We start from the raw sequence: 24,333 nt of genomic DNA on the forward strand, positions 1-24,333 counted from the left end.
ACACAGGCCTTTGGCTCAGTCCTCTCTGCCAGTTTCTCCACTGTTCAACTCCTCTCTGTCTCCAGCATGACCTGTGGTTTCAGCTCTGTGGGCTATGGATTTGGCCCCAGGAACTTCAGCTGCGCCTCGGCCTGTGGGCCCCGGCCAGGCCGCTGCTGCATCTCCGCCGCCCCCTACCGCGGGGTCTCCTGCTACCGAGGCCTCACTGGGGGCTTCGGAAGCCGCAGCGTCTGCGGGGGCTTCCGCGCCGGCTCCTACGGAAGCAGTTTCGGATACCGCTCTGGGGGCGTGTGTGGACCCAGCCCTCCCTGCATCACCTCCGTGTCGGTCAACGAGAGCCTCCTCACACCCCTCAACCTGGAGATCGACCCCAACGCCCAGTGCGTGAAGCAGGAGGAGAAGGAGCAGATCAAGTGTCTCAACAGCAGGTTTGCTGCCTTCATTGACAAGGTGGGTGTCTTAGATCGCACCCTTCCTGAACTCCATCCGTGCTCAGAACTCAGGATGGACACTTGGGAGACGGTCAGAGAGACACACTTGCCAACAGAAGCTACAAGTGCCAAGTAAGAGGCACGTGTACCTCTGAATACATGCAAACAGAAAAACAAGAATAGGATCAGGAGCTGCCAGTCTGATGGAGGGTAGGAGGGACAGACTGAAACCATGCAGACAGAACTAGGGGTAGAAACTTTTGTGTTGAAAGATTAATCCACTTCTGAGCAAAAGGCTGCTGTGTGGATGCCCGGTGCACTTGAAGCTTGAGAGCCACCCAGATGGCATTCCTATGCCCTAGTGAGTGAGCTGCTGTGGCCAATGGCTCAGGACATACCATGAGGTAATAAGTACGCACACAGAAAACAGAATTTGAAAAAAGAAAAAGCTTTAGTCCCTGGACAAGAAAAGGGGGTGGGGTTCACTTTTGAAGAAAGTTTTTTTATGTCTTCCGCAAAGTGACAGAAGAGCAAACAACCAGGTGAAATTTTCACCATTTCCTTGGGAAAGAGGCAAGCATTTTCTGGGAATGCAGGTGCCATTCTCTTGGTGCCCTTAAATGGTTAGTCTCAGAAGTGGCCTGGCATAGGTGGTATGTATCGTGTCATGCCCTGATATGTTTTATGGGAGAGTGACTCAGAAATTCTAGAAAGACTCAGAAATGTGGAGCCCAAAACTTCAGTGACAATACTGGAAGATGGGCTGGAGGGGATTTTAGGAACTAGAGGAGGGGGGAGAAGACTGTTTCCAAACCAAGTGGTCACTACACCACTGTGCAGGGGCAAGAAGGCTTGGTCCACAGTGTGAGCAGTAGGCACAGTGCCCATGACCCTGGGCCTTCTGAGAAGGCAGGCACATCTGGAACTGTCTGCATATGCTACTGTCCAGCTCATGTCTGCAGCCACCTTCCCCAAGGATCCAAGCAAGGGTCACGTGACATTAATGTGAGAAGTCCGGGAGAGGATGCAGGCTTTGTCCAGGAAGCAGTTCTAGGGTGCAAGTATGGCCCCTTAAAATCAACTAAGTGATACCCAACTTGGAAGGAATGGAACTCTCTGGAATTCCTAAGGGCATAAGTTTGAGCCTTTTCTGCCTCACTGTGAGAGTCAGTAAGCTCCCTGGGCCTTCAGTTATGCATGTGTGAAAAGAGAGTTGGAGCACAGCACAAAGCATCCCTGCACTGACCTCTCAGGGGACAATACCCTAATAGTGTTGTTGTAGGTTTATGTTAATTGATATATGCTTTACTTTGCAACTTATACAGCCAGCCTTTCTAAAAAGGGTACCTTGTTCAGGGGATAAGTGCTGAGTTAAGTACATGGTATTAACTAGGGCCATTAAAGTCTGGATTAAATGTGATTTACTGTTTGCCATGACACCAGGTAAATCATCTTAGTAGAATCTATAGTTCACAGGAAGGATTCCTATTGGTGACGTGAGTGAGTCCTGGAGGGGTTTTGGAAAAGATAACCAAAGCTCCTTCAGGGAGACATCTGGGTCAGAGAATTTTGCAGGTCCTGTTGCAGACACCCTGCTGCTCACACCTAACCCAGAAAAGAGACATTCTCAGACTCTGCCTCTGGACTGCAGGTGCGCTTCCTGGAGCAGCAGAACAAGCTGCTGGAGACCAAGTGGCAGTTCTACCAGAACCGCCAGTGCTGTGAGAGCAACCTGGAGCCGCTGTTCAGTGGCTACATCGAGACGCTGAGGCGGGAGGCCGAGTGTGTGGAGGCCGACAGCGGGAGGCTGGCCGCGGAGCTCAACCACGTGCAGGAGGTGCTGGAGGGCTACAAGAAGAAGTGAGTGCTGGAAGAGGCTGGCTCAGGAAAGGGCTTAAAGAATGTTCTCAGCCCTAGTCTGTGTCTGGGTATCTCCCAGAGGACAGACTAGATCCCACATTCCCATGCTGCCTGGCGGGTTCCATGAGTGCAGTCCATGGGAAGTCACCTCCCCTTCCTGGCAGCAGATTGGGAGAAATGGTGTTCTCTCTTCCTCTGGAACTTTTTCTTAGGAAGCCAGCAAAGTGAATAATCTTGGTATCTTTGAGCCTAACCCTCAAAACCCTGTGCATTCTCAATGGTACTCCTCTACTTAACTAACACTTTACTTGGCCCAGACATCAGGCGAGGTGTTAGAGATCCTGGGGCCAGTGCTAGATGTGGGTCCCTGTCTCTGTGAGGCTTACAGCCTACTGGGAGGTGGGCACAGCAGTCACAGACATGAGCTTCAGTGACAAGTGTGACACTGACTGTAAAACATGAGTGCACTAAAGGAATATGACTTTGGGGGTGGCAAGTTCCTTCATCAATACAGCCACCCAGAGGCCCTTCCACCCACCCACCACCTTCTCTCCCTCTGGCACTGAGCTGAGTAGGAAGGTGCAGCAGGCTAAGCCAGGAATGGCAACAGAGAGGGACCCTAATTCCTGTAGCAAAGCCAGAGACAAGGGAAGGAGTCAAGAATAAGTGCCTTATGAGAAAGACAGAGTCCTTCTACTCCACACACTGCCCCCACACAGAAATTGCAAACACACACGCATGCACGCACTCCACACACCAAAAGGCTCAAAGGTGATCTGAGAGCGGATGTTTCCGTTCACCACAGTGAACCCAGAAAACTTGGATGGGCAGCCTGAGTTCTGGTTCTTTCTTGTTTCTTTTGGAGACAGGAAGTTCAAGCAGGGTCTAGGAGTTGGGTTCTTTGTATGTGTGCCTCATGGCTGCTCAGATCAGGCCCCATTCTCACCCATCTCTGCCCACCCCCACCCCAGGTACGAAGAAGAAGTTGCACTTCGGGCCACCGCAGAGAATGAGTTTGTGGCTCTAAAGAAGGTGAGTGGCCCCACCCTCCCTGCCCTGCCCATACCAGGCCAACCCCTCACAGCACCCTGAGGAGAACCTGCCTCACTGACCCTTACCTCCACACAGGAGGTGGACTGTGCCTATCTGCGCAAGTCAGACCTGGAGGCCAACGTGGAGGCCCTGACCCAGGAGATCGACTTCCTGCGGCGCCTGTATGAAGAGGTGAGGGATCTCAGCCAATGGGGGACCTCCCTCAGCACCTGCCCAGATAAACACAGGCATGAGCATGTCTGCAGACAGAGAACACACACTGGAGCTTGAGCGTGGGAGAAGCACAAGTAGAGGGAAGAAATATGGTCTGAGAGGTGGTGCAATGGATAAAGCATTGGACTCTCAAACATGACATTCTGAGTTCAATACCTGGCAGCACATGCATCAAAGTGATGTCTGATTTTTTTTTCTATCTCTCCTTCTTTCTCATTAATAAATAAATAAATTCTTTTAAAAAAATAAGGAAGAAGAAGAGGAAAGGAGGCAGACGTGTGGAGAGACAGAAGGGACAGAACTAGTAAGGGCGAGACAGCAAAACTGGAGGGCCACTTGGGAGACCACTGCACAGGACACAGAAAGCAGCTCAACACCCAGCCATTTCTCAGCCTAGGCTCTCTCTGGTACCTAATAGCCTCCATTAATCTGACTGATAAGTCATAGAAAAATGTGACTGGCCCTCATGTAAGGTCTGAAACCCTAGAAATCTTTAGGTAGAGAGCAGCCTAGCTGCCCATGAACCTGACTTATCCTAGATGCAAGCACTTGGGGAGTGGTTGTATTGTGCTCTGACAGGGTCTTCTTATCTGGAAAGAAAGTTATACAATTCCATCAGAGGAATTTCTGCTTCCAGCCTGAGACCTTGACATGCAGATTGAGTCAAAGACATTGTAGTCAGTGGCAGTCAGGAGACACCTTGAAAACATGATCACTCTTCTTCTCCCTCCTCCCAGGAAATCCGCGTGCTCCACGCCCACATCTCAGACACCTCAGTTGTGGTCAAGATGGACAACAGTCGGGACCTGAACATGGACTGTGTCATTGCTGAGATCAAGGCTCAGTACGACGACATTGCCAACCGCAGCCGGACTGAGGCTGAGAGCTGGTACCGCAGCAAGGTGGGTCAGGGGGGACCCTGCCTCCAGATTTGGCCATGGAATGATTTGCGTATCCTGGAAAAGGCTTCCAGGTCTAGCCTCTGACCCTGAGATGCTGAGAGTAGGGCAGGCAATGCTGCCAGGGTGGCTACATAGACTCAGGAGCAAACTGCCCCCACAGCCAAGGTGACCTGGAGAGGAGCTGTGCCCCATCCTGGCCCCTCATGTCTCTCCTCTCCCCCCTCCAGTGTGAGGAGATGAAGGCCACGGTCATCAGGCACGGGGAGACCCTGCGGCGCACCAAGGAGGAGATCAATGAGCTGAACCGCATGATCCAGAGGCTGACGGCCGAGGTGGAGAACGCCAAGTGCCAGGTATGGTCACCGGGCTCTGGCCAGAGCACATGAGGCTTCCCAGGGTCCAGCAGCAGTGTGACAGGCTGGACCCTACACTCGTTCTCAGCCCATGTGACTCTACAGTCCATAGTGGGGTCACACAGTGGCCTCACTGGTGTAGATGGACACCTGCTACTGGGATGCTCCATGTGGATGGGGAGACCCCACACCTCCAGGAAGTGACTAGAGACACTCAGGGCCATACCCACCTCACTCTCATCTGGTTATGGGTTCTTGATGGGATCTCAGGAAACTGAAGTTCTCCTTCTCCTCTCCTAACTCCTACTCTTCCCCAGAACACCAAGCTGGAGGCCGCGGTGACCCAGTCTGAGCAGCAGGGCGAGGCTGCCCTGGCCGATGCCCGCTGCAAGCTGGCAGGGCTGGAGGAGGCCCTGCAGAAGGCCAAGCAGGACATGGCCTGCCTGCTCAAGGAGTACCAGGAGGTGATGAACTCCAAGCTGGGCCTGGACATCGAGATCGCCACTTACCGGCGCCTGCTGGAGGGCGAGGAGCAGAGGTAGCCCCCCCCCCCACCTCTGCCCAGTTGTCTAGTGGCATGAACTCAGCCATCTTATTATATCCCTCTACATCCTAATCTCATCCATACACACACACTGGCCCCAAGCAAGACTCTGATATCTTTGAATCCCAGACCTCAGAGGGCTAGAATCTAGACATAGTATAAAGGCCAATGACACTGGGATATCTAGAATCTCAGAGAGGCCAGGGTGTTGCTTAGAACCAAGGCACCTTCCCTCTCACTCTGAAACATCCTTCCATCCCTGGCTCTTCCAAGATATGCTCCCTCCCTTCCTGGTGTCGTGGAGGTCACTGTGCCCTATGGAAGAATTGTTGGCCTAGTGCTGACCCTGGACTCCCATGGTTGCCCAAGAGAACCCTCCCTTCAAGGGCTGCCAGGTGTGGTTGTTCAGGTTGTTTTCTGCACACCAGTGGTCAGCTGAGGGGCAAGTGAGAGCTGGTCCCGCCAGTAAACTGCTTGCCCAACAGTGTGCCCTGGATTCCAGGGAGACACTTTTCAAATTATAAGTTCTAAATAGAATCTAGAAATAGCCCTGCGATGTTCTTTTCTAACAGCTAGGTACAAATTAAGGCTCCTGTTCTGACCTCTTTTCCCTTTTCTTGCCTTTTCCCCATTCAGACTATGTGAAGGCGTGGGATCTGTCAATGTCTGTAAGTATTCTGAGGAACCTTTTGGAAAACAAGATCTAAGTATAGAGACAGCAGGAGCAGTGCTTCCAGATGTTTTCTCATAGGAGGGAGTTGTAGGAACAGACTGGCCATGTAATGGGAGAGACTGGCATTAACTTGAAGAAAACCCTCACAGCATGACTGGGAGTGAGGAGAGGAAAACGAAAAGGGCACAGTCAAAAGGGACCTCAGAGGTCACCCACTACAACTCCCACCTTGTGGATGAGGAAGAAGAGGCTTGCGGGTGGCATGCAGGTTTGCCCCAGGTAACACAACAGAATCAGGACAGAGCCTAGGGCTCCTGACTGCCAGGCTAAGTTCCTGCCACACATCTGAACTAGGACTGAGGGTCTTTTGCATTCTTCCCTGGACAGCCAGACAGACCAGAGAGGCCACAGCAAGGTGGCAGTATGGGGTGGCCCTCAGCTGGAACTCTGACTCTGCTCTGTCCCCTCAGGTGTCAGCAGCTCCCGTGGCGGAGTCGTCTGTGGGGACCTCTGCGTGTCTGGCTCCAGACCCGTGATAGGCAACGCCTGCAGCGCCCCCTGCAATGGGAACCTGGCGGTGAGCACAGGCTTGTGCGCCCCCTGTGGCCAGCTCAACACCAGCTGTGGAGGGAGAAGCTAGGCAGCCCCTGAGAGAAAGCCAGAGAAGCCCCTCTGCCTTCTGGGTGGATGTGGAGTTGCTCCAGCCCCAGCTGAGAACACCAGCAAGACAGTAGCTTTTCCCTGTCGTGTTCTGAGAATACACCACCCAATTCATTCCCACTAGCCCCTCCTCTTGCAAGGGGATGCTGCCTGAGAATGGACTCTTCCACTAGACTGACTCCCCTACCTCTCTGGCCACTTCTTTTCTCCTGTTTTTCCAATAAATTGGAGACCTGATGTCTGTGCTGTGATGTCCTGCTTTCTTAGTGTGAGCCCATGTCTGCCTACCAGTGTGCAGCCAGCCTAGAGAAACTGCCCAAGGCCTGGACACTTGCAGAGCTTGCACCCAAATAGTGCCATCCTCCCCTGACCAGACAGTACTGCTCATACATAGTACCATGCTCACAGTACCTCTCTCTCACTTTGGAGTAATCTGAGAGTTGTTTCTCTACTGGTTTAGAAAGGAATGAGAGGAGGTTATGGATGTTCTGAAAGTCATTGTGTGGTGTGTATGTGTGTGTGTGTGTATGTGTGTGTGTGTGTGTGTGTGTGTGTGTGTACCTGGTTAATCCCCCTACACACACACACACACACACACACACACACACACACACACACACACACTCGTGCCACTTTCTGGGTACCCCATTACTAGCTACCACCCTACCACCACCCCAAACCACACAATGCACCTCAGCATCACTCTTACAAGTGTCACCAGTCAGAAATAGCCCTTTGGTCACTCTTTGTTAGTCCAAACTCCACTCCACTGCTGCCTAGTAAACAAGGACATATGGACCTTGCCCATCCTTCCCATCCCTATACACACATCTCGTCAGCACCCTGGACAGCATCCCAAAAGCTCTGTTATGGTGAAAGGACACCATTTACTGACACTTTCAACTCTATTACTTTCTGCCCTCACTCACAGATTTCTCAGAGCTCTGTTGCCAAGGTTAAGATGGTTTCTCTGGCTCTTGCATGACCTGGCCACTCTTGTCCACTGCAAAGAGTTGGGGAGCTCCCAGGATTGAGACTTCAAGAAGCTCCAAACTCACTCTGGAAGTACCAGGCCTAAAACAGCCCTTCTGGGACTCCAGCCCACTAGCTGTAGTTCACACTGTTCACACTAGCCCCTTCTTCTTTCTTCCTTTTCTCCCTTCTCCAGGCCCAGTGCTCCTTGCTTCAGTTTCTGGCCTCTCTTGTTCCTCGTACCATGCAGCTAGGACCTACTACATCCCCTCATTACCTCCTGGAATTTCCTGGGGGCTCTTCACTTAAGCTCCCTCTACTGCCTATCACCCCCTTTCCCTCAAGCTCTTGACTCTGATCTTACTCCCTGGGCCCCATACCTCACCCAAACAGACTTCTCTTTTGATATTAGAGTCTCGGGGTTTTTTCTTTTGCCTTTCACACTCCCAGGATCAGCAGCACAGGGACCAGAGATATCACTTACCAGGTAGGGTATATACCTTTCCATGCACAAGTCTGGCACTACATGTGAGGTGCTAAGGTACCAGGGGAAGCTCTGATGCTATGACATCTCTTGATCTACCCCATCTCTATCTCTTTCTAAATGGAAGATAAATCCAAAACAACCATGCATGTGTGATCACTGGATCTACAAAACAAAATTAGCAGCACAGATGCCCAAACCTGAACCTCTTATCTGCGCATGCCTGTACCCCTGCCAGGAGGCACATATTATTTGTTGGAGAACGTGGATTTGTGTCCAGAGGGTATACTGTGGAGCCTGTCTCCACATGTGGAACCCAAGCACTCTTCTCTGATGGCACATGTAAATCATGAAGAGGTAGAGGTTGGTTTCTCTACCCTGGTACCTGACCTGACCTTGCTTTGTCCAATAGAATATGCTGGAAGTAACCTGCTGCCCCAGACCTAAAGAAGACTGGCAATCTGCTTCATTCTGTCCTCTTAGCTCCCAACCAACAGGCTATAAGAAGCCCAACAGCCACATGATAAAGGTTCATGTGGAGGAGAGTCAGTTATCAATGTGTTGTGGTCTCTTTTTCCTGTTCACTCTTCATTGGTTTTTGTGGTTTGCTTGTTTGTTTGTTTGTTTGTTTATCTCCAGGGTTATTTCTGGGGCTCAGTGCCAGCACTACAAGTCCACTGCTCCAGGCAGCCTTTTTTCCCCCATTTTATTGGAAGGACAGAGAAATTGAGAAGGGAGGGAAAGACAGAGAATGAAAGAGTAAGATAAGCATCTGCAGCACTACTTCACTGCTCATGAAGCATCCCCCACACACCCTACAGAAGCAGAGGCTTGAACCCAGGTCCTTGCACATGGTAATATGTGCATTCAATCACAGGTGCCACTGTCCAGTCTCCATTTATTATTTACAAAGATTAAATCACTGAGGGGTAATAGCCAACAATCAGACTAGGTTGGGGCTTCAGGTTTCAAAGCTATATGGATCCTTGCACTTAGTACTATGTGCACGTAACCGATGTGCCACCGCCTGGCCCCTCTTCATCATTCTTTGAAAACTGCAAAGGATTCATTAAGTGTTTCCTTTTATTTTTGGTGCCATCTTGCATTTTTGCCAGTGTAGGGGAAAAGGTGTTTCCTCCTTGATTCCAGTGTGCTCCTCTTGTATATTCCTGCTGCACCAAGCTCCCCTAGGACCAAACCCCTGCCTTGAAGTGGTCCACCTTTTTTTTTTAAGTTTTTTTTTCCTCCAGGGTTATTGCTGGGCTCGGTGCCTGCACCATGAATCCACCGCTCCTGGAGGCCATTTTTCCCCCTTTTGTTGCCCTTGTTGTTGTAGCCTCGTTGTGGTTACTATTATTACCATTCTTGATGTTGTTCGTTGTTGGATAGGACAGAGAGAAATGGAGAGAGGAGGGGAAAACAGAGAGGGGGAGAGAAAGACAGACACCTGCAGACCTGCTTCACCACCTGTGAAGCGACTCCCCTGCAGGTGGGGAGCCGGGGCTCGAACCGGGATCCTTACGCCGGTCCCTGCACTTTGCGCCACATGCGCTTAACCCACTGCTCCACCGCCCGACCCCCCCACCTTTTTTTTAATAGCCACCCAGTCTTATTGACTGAAAGGGGCTCACTCTCCAAACAGACACACAGGGTTGAAAGGAAAGCACTGTGGAAACACTTTGAGGACTTCCATAGCCGTATGTAAACAGAAATCATTATCATTATACAGAAAGTGAAATGTTTGATCAATGAGTGTGTGTTAAAATGGTTGTCTTTGCCACCTCTCTGTGGTCCTGAGGCAGAGCTCTGCTCAGCTCAGCTTCCTCCTTACTCTATTGATTTAATTCAGTCTGCCAACCTGCAAACACAGCCAGGGTTCCAATGATACAGACAAGCATGGAGACTCCAAGGAGGATGTGGTCCATCACCATTGCCATGTAATTCCATTCCTCTGCTGCATTGTTGGACTCCTGGTCTGACTTCATGGTTTCCATGATGTACTTGACACCTTTGATGGCACTTTACACATCAGGGTGTTTGATCAGAGGAAAATGGAAGCCACCTTCACCCTTCTCACATGGTTGGAGGTGGAGACAGATTCACCAACAGCTTTTCATAAAGGGCAGAATTCTACCAAGTTCACAGTTCTGTCTATAAAGCACTGCCATGAACCATGAGTCTTCTCTGACAAGATACAGAAATCCATCATAGACAGTCCTCTTCCTTTCAGGCTTAGGGGTAGGAATTGTTCCTTATATCTACAACCTTGGATTCTTCTTTTTAAATACTTACTTATCTATGTATGCATGTATGTATTTATTTATAAGCAAAGAGCAAAAGCTAGAGTATCACTCTGGAACAGGAAATGCCAGGGATTGAACTCAGGACCTCATGCTTCAGAGTCCAACACTTTATCCACTGTGTTACTTCCTGGGTCACTGTAGCTTTTGAATTCTTTATGGAGTTCTTGTTTTTTACTTTTCAGTCAGCCCCTCATTACTCCAACACCTTGTATAGTTACTTATCTTTTATATTAAGATCTATTTGTGCAGATGATTGTCTCCTCATTAGACCCTGCCTGATACCCTGTAGCCAAAAGCACCAGCTGAACTCCCAGTCAGTGACCAGCATCAAATTCAGTCACTTGAGATGAAGCTATTTTTTTGGAACTTCCTGATATTTTAACACCCCAAACAGCATAATGTCAAGTATAATTGCCCCATATTATGAAAAGTAATAAAGTAGGGGGTTGGACAATATGCACCCAGTTAAACACACATAGTATGAAAAGTAAGGAACCTCGACCGGCTCCATATGGGTCCATACTCCCAGAGGAATAAAGAATGGGAAAGCTATCAGTGGAGGGGATCGGATATAGAGATCTGGTGGTGGGAATTGTACCCTCCTATCCTATGGTTTTGTTAATGTCTCCTTTTCTAAATAAATAAATAAACAATGCTTAATGACCTGGTTCAAGCCCCTGCTCCCTACCTGCAAGTGGTGAAGCAGGGCTGCAGGTATCTCTCTGTCCCTCTTCCTCTCTATCTCCCCTTTCCCTCTCAATTACTCTCTGTCTCTAGCTAATAATAAATAAATAAATAAATAATTTTTAAAATTAAAGAGTATATTTTCCAGGCTGGGGAGAGGAGACAATGATTATGCAAAAAGATTTTCATGCCTGAAACACCAATGTTCTCAGATTCAATCCCTAGCATCGCCATAAGACAGGATTAAGAAGTGCTCTAGTCTTTCTGTGTTACTTTCTGCATCTCTCTTTGATTAAGATAAATAAAATATTGTTTTAAAAAAATTTTTTAAAAATCGTTTCAAACTTCCCTTTCTCTACAGCCAAGGTGGGCTGGGGAGATGTAACAGCAGTGACACACAGGACTTGCCTTTGAGATGCCCCAGATAGAATCCCCAGCATCATTAATAGTCAGAGGTGAGCAGCACTCTAGTCAGAAGAAGAAAGAAATGAGGAAAGAAAACATAAACAGAACTTACATTCCGAGAACCTGGAGTTCAGAAAGTAGAAGCTATTTGCTTAAAACCACACTTTTGGGAAAATGGCAGAACCACCTCTAGGGGACAATTAGACATGTGTGGGAACATTTTTCACTGTTGCAGTCAGGGGGCGGGGAAGTTCTATTGGCATCTTGTGGACAGATGTCCATGATATTTCTAACCATCCTATAATATACAGGACAAACCTCAACAAAAATCCCCCCAGCCAACACTGGGAGTAATGTTGAAGCTAGAAAAACCTGTGACAACACACACAAACACACACACACTCCCTACCCCCAGGCATGTTCTCTTGTTCCTCCAGGGTTTGGATTGTTCAAGTTTATATGAGCATTTTCTTCTCCAAGCCATCCCTGCTGGAGAGCATCTACCACAGAAAGACCTTGGCATTTTCAGGACTCTAGGCAACATATTTGATTAGCTACAGTTAGTTTATTAGAGAATCAGAGTAAAACAAAGGCAAACAAACATGCAGGTGAATGAGTTGGGGCTTTGAGGCAGCTTCTGCAGGCCAGGGAATATGTTCTCCCATATTCTTGGGCTCTCGCTTAGTTACAAGGAACCCACTATCCGTGTTCCCTCTCCACTCCACAGGAAGTGCAGGCAGGGAGATTCTCCCCCCCACCACTCCTCCAAGCTCCAAGGAAAGGTCAAGCAGCACCAAGCATTGCAACAATAAACGGAAGGCTGAAGAAAAAATGAGTTTTCAAGACAATAGATAAACTACAAGAAAAGGTTACAGAAAGAGGCCTCCCTGCAGATCCAACAACACAAGGATGGATGACGGGGTGGGGGAGGCGCTCAGAGGAAGCAGGTGTACACATCTGACTGGTCCTCGGGAGGCGTGCAGTGCGAGGGGCGACTGCAGGGGCGTCCCAGTTATGCAGGGTCCTGGCTGGGCAGACGATGACAGCGACGACAGCTTGTGCAGCCTTCTAGCCTAGCACCTCTTGCAGCCGCCGCAGGGGGCGCAGGCGGTGTTGGCCACCACGTTGCCGCTGCAGGGGGCGCTGCAGACGTTGGTGGCCACAGCAGGGGCAGAACCGGAGGCGCAGAGATCTCCACAGACCACGCCACCGCGGGAGCTGCTGACACCTGAAGGCCGAAGGCCGGGGGAGAACAGGCAGAGAGGTACCAGTCAGGCGCAGCCATAACCAGGCGGCTTTGGAGCAAATGAAAATACTCTCTCCCCAAAGGTAGTAGGTCCACCCCCCTCTGGAGAAGGGGCTGGGAAGAACTACTTACAGACATTCACGGAGCCAACACCCTCACACAGCCTGTAGGGAGAAAAAAGGAGAGACATGAGTGCCCCAGAAAGGTTAGCCAGCCCACCCAATGCAGGTGGGAGGTGAGATCCCTGCCCTCCTTCTGGGCATTGGCCGAGGGGAAGGACTATAAGGTTTGTCCAGAAGCCAGGGTAACCCCCAGGGTGACCCTAGATTCTAGAAACTGAATTTCTGGTGCCCCTGTCTCTCCATCCCTTATTTAAAGTATGCAACCTCAGATTTGCCTCCCTTGGGCTAGATGCTCCTGGGAAAAGATCTACTCCTGGATCTATCGTGAAGGCAAATCAAGTGGCATGGGCCTAGGAACATAGTAAGCACAACAGACATGGTATCTGTTGCTATTTTCTGTCCTAGTTTGTTTTGTTTTATTTTGTTTTGTTTTGGATAGAGACAGAGAAATTGAGAGGGAAGGGGGAGGTAGAGAGGGAAAAAGAGACACCTGCAGGCCTGTATCACTGCTCATGAAGCTTGTCCCCATTGCAGGTGGGGACCCAACGCTTGAACACAGGTCCTTGCACACTTAATGTATATGTGTACTCAATCAGGTATGCCACCACCCAGCACTGTGCTGGTTGTAATCAATCTTCAGGTGCATTTGAGGGGCAGGGACTCTTTCCTAAATCTAGCTTGATTGGTATCACTAAGGTGTGGCTTCTCCCCATTGCAGAAATCACAGTGCCAAAAGCAATACCGTATGTCCTTGAGTAAGGTCCAGTCAATCAAAGATGTTTCCATTACAGAAGCCAGAACTCCCACCTTCTACACCCAATAATTAATTTTGTCCATACCCCATTAATGGAGAAATGTTATGGAAAGATGACCAAAGGGCTCTGAACTCCAATTCCATCTGGACCCAGAGAGAGAAGAGGGAAAAGGAAAGAATTTGGAAATGGTAGTGGGTGTAAGTTTGACTTAGGGTGGAGGATAAAGCAAGAGAATGAAAGAAATGGGAAAATTGTGTGTGTGTGTGTGTGTGTGTGTGTGTGTGTGTGTGTGTGTGTGTGTGTATAGAAATAATAGTCAAAGAAATAATAGTCAACCCACATCTGTGACCTTGGTGGGGGAGCTACTGCGGTTTCTAATGGAGGGGATGGGAGTGAGGAACTCTGGTGGTTTTTTAAATCAATATTAAATCACTAATTTTAAAAAATCAAAGATGTTTCCTTATAACAAAAAAGGGTAAAGAATCCCATCTTGTGATGACTGAATCAGTATTGCTGGGGGGCCTGATTTTGATACGTTCATGTCTTCCCTCCAAGTTGCAGTGGCCAAACACCTCTTGGATGAATGACTAGAACTGTTAAAAATCCATTTGAAATGGGCTCAGAGACCATCTACATAAACTCGCTCTTTTGGCAAATGGAAAAACTGAGGTTCAACCAGAGAAGATGGCCAGTGACAGAGGAAGGGCTACAGCTCAGCCCACCTACTCTGCCCAACCTAGGTTTCCTTCCCAGGCAGCAGCATCCCTTGAGGGAAACAGATAGGAGTCCCTCTGTGAGCACAATGACAAGGGGGTGTCAAGATTAGCTTTAGGCACTCTCCAATCATATCCAATCCCCTAGGGAGCCCCCAGCAAATCTTGCAGTTCATTCCAAAAGCATCCAGCTGCATTTCCAGTGATGTCTCCACAAGGCTTTCCAACTCCCAGGTTCAACTCTGAACACTGCCTCCTCCTGGATGCTTCACTGGGAAAACTTCCCAAGCCTTCAACACCGCTCTGTCTAGACTTTGTGCATGACTGAGGCTAGTGTCAAAATCACGGCATTTGATGGCTTTATTTCAACTACCATGCCTGAACCCCCACCTCCCCAGTGCATAGGAGCCTCCCTGGCAGCACCCACTGAGTTCCTCACCCTCCAGGCCGGAGCAGAGGAATAGTCTTCTGACTCTCAATGTAAATACTTTGAAGCTGCCTTTAAGGGCCAAGGCCGTGCTGTCTGTCTACCTTGGCCCTGCCTGCAACCATGTAAGACCACATAGGGAGACTCACAGTAGCTGGACTGAGTAAGTGTGAGTTTATAAAGCTATCTAGGTAATCCTGGGATGATCCTAGACTTGCAAAACAGCCTCTGGCAGAGAAGTAAAGCTGGGTTGATCAGAAATGTTAGAACAAGGACCCAGAGAAGAAAATGAGATGCAGGAGAAGAAGCCGCAAGTTCAGGGTGGGTTTCTGGGGAACAGGGATTACTAGAAGCCTGACACCAGGTTTTAAGGAACTCATGCAAAAATCATCAACCACACAGACTAGCTGGACAGAAAAAACTCAATGGGAACTAGAAACAGATGCAAAGGACATATGCAAATTACCTGTCCAGTTGCAGGATGGGGAGATTTGGAAACAGGAGTTGACTGAAGTAAGGAGTATGAGGGACAAGCAGGCTGAGAACTCAGGCAACTGAGAGAAAGCAGACTATGCTACCCACCTCTGCTCCTCGCCCTCCAGCAGGCGCCGGTAGGTGGCGATCTCGATGTCCAGGCCCAGCTTGGAGTTCATCACCTCCTGGTACTCCTTGAGCAGGCAGGCCATGTCCTGCTTGGCCTTCTGCAGGGCCTCCTCCAGCCCGGCCAGCTTGCAGCGGGCATCGGCCAGGGCAGCCTCGCCCTGCTGCTCAGACTGGGTCACCGCGGCCTCCAGCTTGGTGTTCTGGGGAAGAGTAGGAGTTAGGAGAGGAGAAGGAGAACTTCAGTTTCCTGAGATCCCATCAAGAACCCATAACCAGATGAGAGTGAGGTGGGTATGGCCCTGAGTGTCTCTAGTCACTTCCTGGAGGTGTGGGGTCTCCCCATCCACATGGAGCATCCCAGTAGCAGGTGTCCATCTACACCAGTGAGGCCACTGTGTGACCCCACTATGGACTATAGAGTCACATGGGCTGAGAACGAGTGTAGGGTCCAGCCTGTCACACTGCTGCTGGACCCTGGGAAGCCTCATGTGCTCTGGCCAGAGCCCGGTGACCGTACCTGGCACTTGGCGTTCTCCACCTCGGCCGTCAGCCTCTGGATCATGCGGTTCAGCTCATTGATCTCCTCCTTGGTGCGCCGCAGGGTCTCCCCGTGCCTGATGACCGTGGCCTTCATCTCCTCACACTGGAGGGGGGAGAGGAGAGACATGAGGGGCCAGGATGGGGCACAGCTCCTCTCCAGGTCACCTTGGCTGTGGGGGCAGTTTGCCCCTGAGTCTATGTAGCCACCCTGGCAGCATTGCCTGCCCTACTCTCAGCATCTCAGGGTCAAAGGCTAGACCTGGAAGCCTTTTCCAGGATGCGCAAACCATTCCATGGCCAAATCTGGAGGCAGGGTCCCCCCTGACCCACCTTGCTGCGGTACCAGCTCTCAGCCTCAGTCCGGCTGCGGTTGGCAATGTCGTCGTACTGAGCCTTGATCTCAGCAATGACACAGTCCATGTTCAGGTCCCGGCTGTTGTCCATCTTGACCACAACTGAGGTGTCTGAGATGTGGGAGTGGAGCACGCGGATTTCCTGGGGGATGGGGGGGGGGGGAGTTGAAGAGGAGGGAAGATACCAAGCCTCCCTCCCTCCACACCTTTAGCCCTTCCTACCCCCCTGCCTCACCTGCTCTGGCAGCCTCACTGCTGCAGCTCCTGCCCCCAGCCCCCAGCCCAGGCCCTTTCCCCCTCACCTCCTCATACAGGCGCCTCAGGAAGTCGATCTCCTGGGTCAGGGCCTCCACGTTGGCCTCCAGGTCTGACTTGCGCAGGTAAGCGCAGTCCACATCCTGCAAAGGGGTGGATTCCTTCAGCTCAGATGACCCCTGGTGCTCACCACCCCAAATCCTCACTTCTTCTCCCATTCCAGAAGCCAGGGGAAGGATTCCCAGTGCTCCTATTCATTCCCCTCTAGATGCCTCCTTGCCTTCCTGCCAGGGATCTCTCAACCTCCTCCCCTTTGAGGATAAACCCTTTAGTGCCTAGATAATGGGCCGTCAGCCTTAACACCCTTCCCCAGATCCCAAGGCACTTGTTTGCCATCTCCCTATGTCCTATCCCCTCTTCAAAGAACTCCACACAGACTGACCACCCCACTCAGCCACCAGGACGCTTCCCAGGAAGTCTCCATGATTTCATCCTACCCTGTTCCCTGGACTGAGTCCTTCAACTTGTTAGACTCCCCAGAGGCTACAGCAGATACAAACATGGAAGCTCCCATGCCTCCGCAGATCCAAATGCAGACCACAGTCTCTGAAGCTTACTGGTTCCAGGGATCTACTCAGTGCTGGCTCCAGGGATCTACTCAGGGATCTACTGGCTCCAGGGATCTAGTCAGCCCAGGGATCTACTCAGCTCCAGAGAAAGCCCTTAGGGCTATTCAAGCCTACAGCCCTTTGCCAAAGGCCTGGGTATATCAGTGGGAACTCCCCATCCTGATTGAACTAGGTCATTGCACTCCACAATGAGGCTGACCCCAAGGGTCTCCCCACTAAGCATCTCATGCTGACATCCTTTCTGCCTGAGCATCCTGGTTCCATGTTACTCACCTTCTTCAAAACCACAAACTCATTCTCTGCTGTTGCTCTCAGAGAAACTTCCTCCTCATACCTGAGGCAGAAAAGAACAGAGGTCATGGAAGGGCAAGTCTCCCAGAATCCCCTCTATATCACTATAGTTAGAGGAGCACTGCCAGAACCTTCCAACACACAAATCCCTGGCAGCCTTCTGGGTCCTTCTTGGTTTGGTTTGGTTTGGTTTGGCATGTGTCAGGGAGTCTCTCTCTCTCTCTCTCTCTCTCTCTCTCTCTCTCTTGTGAATGGAGGATTTGGATTAATTTAAGCTCTGTGAGATTCCTCTAGGAGGCAAACTGGGGCTCAGTACCAAACACCTGCTTGGGGTGGGAAGCACCACAGTGTACTCCAGTGTTCCCCATACCTCCATCCATCTAGAAAAGGTGTATATGGGGAGCGAGGGGGGTCTGAGTACATGGCACTCAGAAATTGGGGTGGGGAAAACACCCAGATCATATTATCGCTAATTCACTGGGAAACTGGCAGATGGAATCCTGCCACTCCAGGAAGCCTGAGAGTTGAGAGAGAAGCCTGGTGAATGTAGATCCTGGCTCCCCGGGAACACAGGGACAGTGACTAGGGCTGGTGCTCAGACAGGACAAGGCTAAGGCAGGAGAGCTGCTGCCACACCCACCAGCCTGGCTCCACAACCTCTGGCCCTGTTGGGAAGGGTTCTTAAGCCCACAGGCTTTGCTAAATCCATCCCCAGGCCCACACTCACTCCTGGGGGCTCTGCACTCACTTCTTCTTGTAGCCCTCCAGCACCTCCTGCACATGGTTGAGCTCCGCAGCCAGCCTCCCGCTGTCAGCCTCCACACACTCGGCCTCCCGCCTCAGCGTCTCAATGTAGCCACTGAACAGCGGCTCCAGGTTGCTCTCACAGCACTGGCGGTTCTGGTAGAACTGCCACTTGGTCTCCAGCAGCTTGTTCTGCTGCTCCAGGAAGCGCACCTGCCATTTGGGGGTGAGTAGAGGGAGTCAGATGGGTCCTGGTGTTTCAAGGCCACATTTGGAGGAGAGGGTGCTGAGGACCTTAAGATGAACCCCCAGACCTGGAGCTGAGACATGGACTCTCAACCTTAATTGGTAATCAGACATGGATTTGATCAAGAAGTGTAGAAGTTGCCTTATTTTGGATTGTTCTACCATTTTGGGGTGCAGAGGATGAATTGAAAACTGCTTTCTCATTTAGCTTTGTGAGGAGCATGATGATGGTTTAAGGAAACTTCTAGAGCTGGCATTTGGCTGGTTGGAGAAGGGAACTGGGAAAGACTAGTCCTTCATCAAGTGAACTAATGAGTTATTGGACTGATGAATCCAAATGGTGAACAGGGAGGGGAAGGACTCCTTATCCTGAGCCAGAGTGTATATATCCTCGTCAGCCACACCTCCCATTTCAGACAATAGCAGAGCATTTCTGGGCATTCCAGGGAGATGATGGCACAGGCCATGGAGAGGAGAACTTAGCTAGCCCACCTTTTTTGCTTTATCTGATAGCCTATCTGCCAACCCCTCAGAAAGAGCACGATCCTCAAGTTGGCACTGTTCAAATGTTGATTTTAGAAGGAGCTCTTATTTCCTCCACTTCTCTAATGTCTCCAGAGCATCCAGGTCACAGCTTTTTTCCACAAACTCTACCTAGTTCAATTCTCAACTAAGTCTTCCTGGGTCTTATGTGAGTATCTGCTTGTAGTTGTGTGTTTCTCTGCCTCTCCTATTAGGTGGAGATCATAGAGACAGGGGTCTTTCTGCCTCAGACTTTTCCTAAATTCTAAGCATGGATGGAGCTCAGGAAGGGTGAGATCTAGGACACCCACCTTGTCAATGAAGGCCGCAAACTTGCTGTTGAGACACTTGATCTGCTCCTTCTCCTCCTGCTTCACACACTGGGCGTTGGGGTCGATCTCCAGGTTGAGGGGTGTGAGGAGGCTCTCGTTGACTGACACGGAGGTGATGCAGGGAGGGCTGGGTCCACACACGCCCCCAGAGCGGTATCCAAAGGTGCGGCCACAGGAGCCGGAGCGGAAGCCCCCACAGATGCTGCGGCTTCCAAATCCCCCGGTGAGGCCTCTGTAGCAGGAGATACCACGGTAGGGGGCGGCGGAGATGCAGCAGCGGCCTGGCCGGGGCCCGCAGGCTGAGGCACAGCTGAAGGCGCGGCCACAGTAAGATCCACAGGTCATGGTGCTTCTTTGGGGCACAGAAGGTTCAGAGAAGGGAGACGTCCTAGTGGAGGGTACAGTGCAAAAGATGTTTACATCTTGGGTGTATTTGGGCCTTTTATATATCTGGGGAGCCTGATGTATCCACAGGCTTAACAGCAATTAGACTTATTTATGGGCTTGGGCTGTTTAGCTACTGTAGCTCCTCCCTTAATGTGTTTAATTGTGGGCCAATATAGCCAGATGTTTATGGCCTTTTACCCTAAACTGCACAGTTTTCATCTTCAAAGGGCCAGCTCACCTGCCCCACACCCATCCCAACCTCCCCATACACATTTGGTCAAACTGAGGAATTGAAGGTTAGGGAAGCAATGACTCATGTGGGAAGGAAGGGAAGGAGAAGCAGGGCTGCAACTCCTTCTGGGTCATCTCATTTGATGACATAGGGGCTGCTGTCCCTGGTGCTGATCAGGCCTGTGCAAGAGCATTGTGGGTGGGGGAATGTGAGTTCAACTGAGTGGAATATGAGGTTCTCTTGATTTCCTCATGATGAAGGCCTCTTTCTGTGCCCCCACTCCCCCCAACATACATACACAATCTCTCATGCAGTCACTCTCACAGAATCCCAACACCTGACAGACTCCCAAATTGCTCACCTATACCTAGCATATTCTCTCACTCTCACATGCCAGCCTTCCCACCCACAACCATAGTCACCTACCCATTTGCACATAGTCCATAAGCCAATTCATTGGCCAAGGCATATTGGCTACCTATGCTGAGAGGAGACATTCCTCTCCTCACAGACTTACATTAGACCTTGGGGGCACACATTGGCTCACTAGCCTAAGGAATACCCAACCCTAACCATTTCCAATGAGACCCCAGGCAAGGAGAGATCTCTAGATATCACCTCCAGGCATGGATTATGAGTTGATATGGCATTTTGTGCATAATAGAATTGATTTATATAGAGTCATATTAAGAAAGCATCTAGCTTCCTGCCGTGGTCACCTCCCTGAGTCTCTGCGGCTTTTCATGATATACTCACCTCAACTCTCTTAACTTCACAGCACTTTGTCAGTAGCCTCATAAGGTGTTAGAACAGACCTATATTGGTATCTGTCTTTGATTTGTTGTGTATAGCATGAACCTTGAATCCAAAGAAATTGGGTAAGAGCCAGGGCTCTACTCTGACTAACTCTGCATAATCAAGAGGCAAGGAACTTTGCTCCTCTAAGAAATAAAGCCTTTTCTTCCCAGTGATACCTTAGAGACTTATAAGGATGTACACATGTTCAGCAGACTCCAGAATACAGTTCAGATGTACAAATGTGCTTTATTGTAATCATCAAGAAGCAAGAAGTTATGGATAAGAACTTAGTATCAGGGTTCACATTGGGGCGGGGTAGACAGCATAATGATTATGCAAAGAGACTCTCATGCCTGAGCCTCCGAGGTCCCAGGTTCAATCCCCTGAACTACCTACCATAAGCCAGTGCTGGACAGTGCTCTGGTAAAATATATATATTATATATAAATATATAATATATAAAATATAAATGTATATAAATATATAATATAAATATATAATATATAAAATATATTTTAAAATATAAAGATATATATATATATCTGGCTGATCTCACTTAGCATGATTCATTCAAGCTCCATTCAAGATGAGGTGAAGAAGGTGAATTCACCATTTTTAACAACTGAGTAGTATTCCATTGTGTATATAGACCACAACTTACTTATCTGTTGTTGAACACCTGGGTTGCTTCCAGGTTTGGGCTATTACCAATTGTGCTGCTATGAACGTAAGTATATACAAATATTTTTTGGATGGTTATGTCTGGTTCTTTGGGATATATCCTCAGGAGAGGAATTGCAAGGTCATAGGGTAGGTCCACTTCTAGCCTTCTGAGAGTTCTCCAGACAATACTCCACAGGGACTGGACCAATTGACATTCCCACCAGCAGTGCAGGAGGATTTCTTTGTCCCCACAACTTTTCCAACATTTGCTGCTGCTACCTTTTCTGATGTATGACATTCTCACAGGAGTGAAGTGGTATCTTATTATTGTCTTTATCTGCATTTCTCTGACAATCAGTGACTTGGAGACTTTTTTCATATGTTTGTTGGCCTTTTGGATCTCTTCTTTGGTGACTATTCTATTCATATCCTCTCCCCACATATCATGTATATATTATATCATGTACATATTATAAACATTATACAGACATCATATGTAATATAATAATATAAAATATAGGGCCTAGGTGGTGGCACACCCATTAGAGGGCACATGTTACAATGTGCAAGGACCAGGGCTCAAGCCCCTCTTCCCCACCTGCAGAGGGAAGCTTCACAAGTGGTGAAACCATGCTGCAGGTGTCTCTGTCTCTCCCTCTCTATCCTCCCTTGCCCTCCTGATTTTTCTCTGTCCAACAAATAAATAAATACATATATACATAAATAAAATATCTTAAATAATATTATATGCATGTATGTTATATATGTGTGTATAAATATATTACATACAGTAAGAATTGTTTCATGATCTTTTCTTTAAATTATATATAGTATATATGTATATGTGTGTGTTCTATCACTATGCAAAATTATTCTGTGATATGACTGCAACTGAAGAATTTTAAGGCAAGATATAGGAGTTAAAAAAGACAAAGCCTGGGCTGGGTTGTGGTGCACCTGACTAAACTCACACATTACAATGAGCAAGAACTTGAAGTCAAGCTCCTACTCACTTGCCACCTGCGGGAAGGAAGCTTCACAAGAAGTGAAGCAGTTATTCAAGTGTGTGTTTCTCTCTTTCTATCCCTCTATATACCCCCTCTTCCTCTCAGTTTTTCTCTGTCCTGAGGGAAAAAATAAAAGAGACAGAAAAAATAAATATAAAAATTGAAATAAATAAAATTTAAAACATAAATAAATAGAAAATAAAAAGGCAGAACCCAGCTCTGAATTTTCTACCTGTGAAACACTGGACAATTATTTATCCTCTCTGTACTTCATTTCATAATTTGCTGAATGGTGATAATAACAGTACTCACCTCATAAAGTTGTTGTTAAGGATTAAAAGAATTAATCAATATAAACCACTTAGGACAGAGCCTCATACACTATGAGTATATAAACATATTAGTGGTTGTTGATGCTAATGCTTGTATAGTTATAGTGACAGGCTTGATGGGGCCATAGGGTTATGTGTTACTGCCATTGCAGCTGCAACTGGCATATCAGCATATCTGCTAAAATATACTTACCCACAGTCCTAAACCATTTATGCAAAATTCATAGCAATGCCTGACTTAATATCTATCTTGAAGGACTAGTGGGAGAATTAAATTATGTATAAATGGAAGTAGGGGCAGAAGATAGTTCACCTAGTCACGTACACACTTTATTATGTGCAAGAACCCAGGTTCGAGCTCCCTGCCACCACATGGGAGCAGGGTTGTAATGTCTCTCCTTCTCTCTTTTTTCTCTCCCTCCTTCTCCCTCTCTGTCTGTCACTCTCTATTAATTTTAAAAAAAAAACCATCCTTCAGGAGCTGTTGAATCATGTAGAGGCAAACTCCTGATGAAAACCCTGGTGGCAAGGAAAGGAAGGAAGGATGGATGGGAGGGAAGGAGGAAAAGAAAAAAGGAAGGGAAGGGAAGAAAAGGAAGGGAAGGGAAGGGGAGGGAAGGAAAGGAAAGGAAAGGAAAGGAAAGGAAAGGAAAGGAAAGGAAAGGAAAGGAAAGGAAAGGAAAGGGAAGGGGCCAGGCAGTGGCACACTTAGTTAAGCACTCGTATTAACAGTGCACAAGGACCCAGGTTCAAGCTCCTGGTCCCCACCTGCAGGGGAAAAGCTTCAGGAGTGGTGAAGCAGGGCTGCAGGTGTCTCTCTGTCTGCTTCCCTTTCTATCTCCTCCTTCCCTCTCAACTTCTCTCTGTCTCTATCCAATAAATAAATAAATAAATAATATTTTTTCTTTTTAAAAAAGTATTTAATTTATTTTATTTAATTTTTGATATAGAGAGAGAGATGCAGAGAGAGAAAGACACAGAGAGAAACACCAGACTGCTCAGCTCTGGCTTATGGTGGTGCGGTTAACTGAACCTGGGACTTTGGAATCTCGGGCAAGAGAGTCTCTTTGCATAACCATTATGCTATCTATCCCCACCCAAAAAAATAATATTTTTAAAAGGAAAAGAAAGATTAACACAGCACTTGACACATAGAAAAAGTTTGATAAATCTACTATTATTCCACCATTAGAGTCAGTTCAAGGGGAAAGAAGGGCCTAAGATCTTTGCCCAGGATTACTCTCCTTCTGACATGAGGGAGAAACTGTTTGTCGACACTGGAGTTGTTGAAGAGAGAGCTGACTCAAAGTCCAGCCACCACCAGCAGACTGGCTGATGAATTGTGACCCATGTCAAACCTCCTCCTCCTTGGTCAAGACTTAGCCCAGAACTCTCACTAATTATTACCCATCCCAAGTCACTAGAGGACATGAGATCAAATGGCTTAGGTAAGCTTGGGAGAAGGTAAAGTTCGGCTCGAAATCTCTGCCCCCAGAGAGTTTGGTCTTCCTAGCCAGACTGACTGCTTCAGCTCCTCAGTCCATGTCCCCACCCCATGAAAGTTCATTTCTATCCAATAAGAGCTGGGGTTGCCCATCT

At 48.7% G+C, this 24,333-nt stretch overlaps 2 protein-coding genes across 2 annotated transcripts; one reads left to right on the top strand and one right to left on the bottom strand.

Annotated features, from left to right (window-relative positions):
- Positions 1–6,926, top strand: LOC103109188 (keratin, type II microfibrillar, component 7C). The gene is made up of 9 exons (XM_007518228.2): positions 1–450; positions 2,083–2,291; positions 3,263–3,323; positions 3,420–3,515; positions 4,295–4,459; positions 4,687–4,812; positions 5,130–5,350; positions 5,993–6,024; positions 6,500–6,926. Exons 1-9 carry the CDS (start codon positions 67–69, stop codon positions 6,667–6,669), a joined length of 1,464 nt encoding a protein of 487 aa, XP_007518290.2. The 5' UTR covers positions 1–66; the 3' UTR covers positions 6,670–6,926.
- Positions 6,927–12,082: 5,156 nt separating this feature from the next.
- LOC103109202 (keratin, type II cuticular Hb6) lies at positions 12,083–19,725 on the bottom strand. The gene is made up of 9 exons (XM_060195316.1): positions 19,295–19,725; positions 18,220–18,428; positions 17,454–17,514; positions 16,599–16,694; positions 16,274–16,438; positions 15,921–16,046; positions 15,383–15,603; positions 12,916–12,947; positions 12,083–12,765 (listed from the first exon to the last, which is right to left on the bottom strand). The coding sequence occupies exons 1-9, from the start codon at positions 19,658–19,660 to the stop codon at positions 12,611–12,613; spliced, it is 1,431 nt and encodes a 476-aa protein (XP_060051299.1). The 5' UTR covers positions 19,661–19,725; the 3' UTR covers positions 12,083–12,610.
- Between the last annotated feature and the right edge of the window lie 4,608 nt (positions 19,726–24,333).

The sequence above is a fragment of the Erinaceus europaeus genome, chromosome 7 (assembly GCF_950295315.1).
Source record: "Erinaceus europaeus chromosome 7, mEriEur2.1, whole genome shotgun sequence".
NCBI classification, from domain to species: Eukaryota; Metazoa; Chordata; class Mammalia; order Eulipotyphla; family Erinaceidae; genus Erinaceus; species Erinaceus europaeus.

What these genes read in the sequence shown, in the direction of transcription:
- LOC103109188 (XM_007518228.2), top strand. Translation starts at nt 67, where the DNA reads ATGACCTGTGGTTTCAGCTCTGTGGGCTATGGATTTGGCCCCAGGAAC. An exon ending in CTGGAGGGCTACAAGAAGAA is followed by an intron (nt 2,292 to 3,262) that starts GTGAGTGCTGGA and finishes CCCCCACCCCAG; the next exon opens with GTACGAAGAAGAAGTTGCAC. An exon ending in AGAGCTGGTACCGCAGCAAG is followed by an intron (nt 4,460 to 4,686) that starts GTGGGTCAGGGG and finishes TCCCCCCTCCAG; the next exon opens with TGTGAGGAGATGAAGGCCAC.
- LOC103109202 (XM_060195316.1), bottom strand. Translation starts at nt 19,660, where the DNA reads ATGACCTGTGGATCTTACTGTGGCCGCGCCTTCAGCTGTGCCTCAGCC. An exon ending in TGAGGCGCCTGTATGAGGAG is followed by an intron (nt 16,439 to 16,598) that starts GTGAGGGGGAAA and finishes CCCATCCCCCAG; the next exon opens with GAAATCCGCGTGCTCCACTC. An exon ending in AGAGCTGGTACCGCAGCAAG is followed by an intron (nt 16,047 to 16,273) that starts GTGGGTCAGGGG and finishes TCCCCCCTCCAG; the next exon opens with TGTGAGGAGATGAAGGCCAC.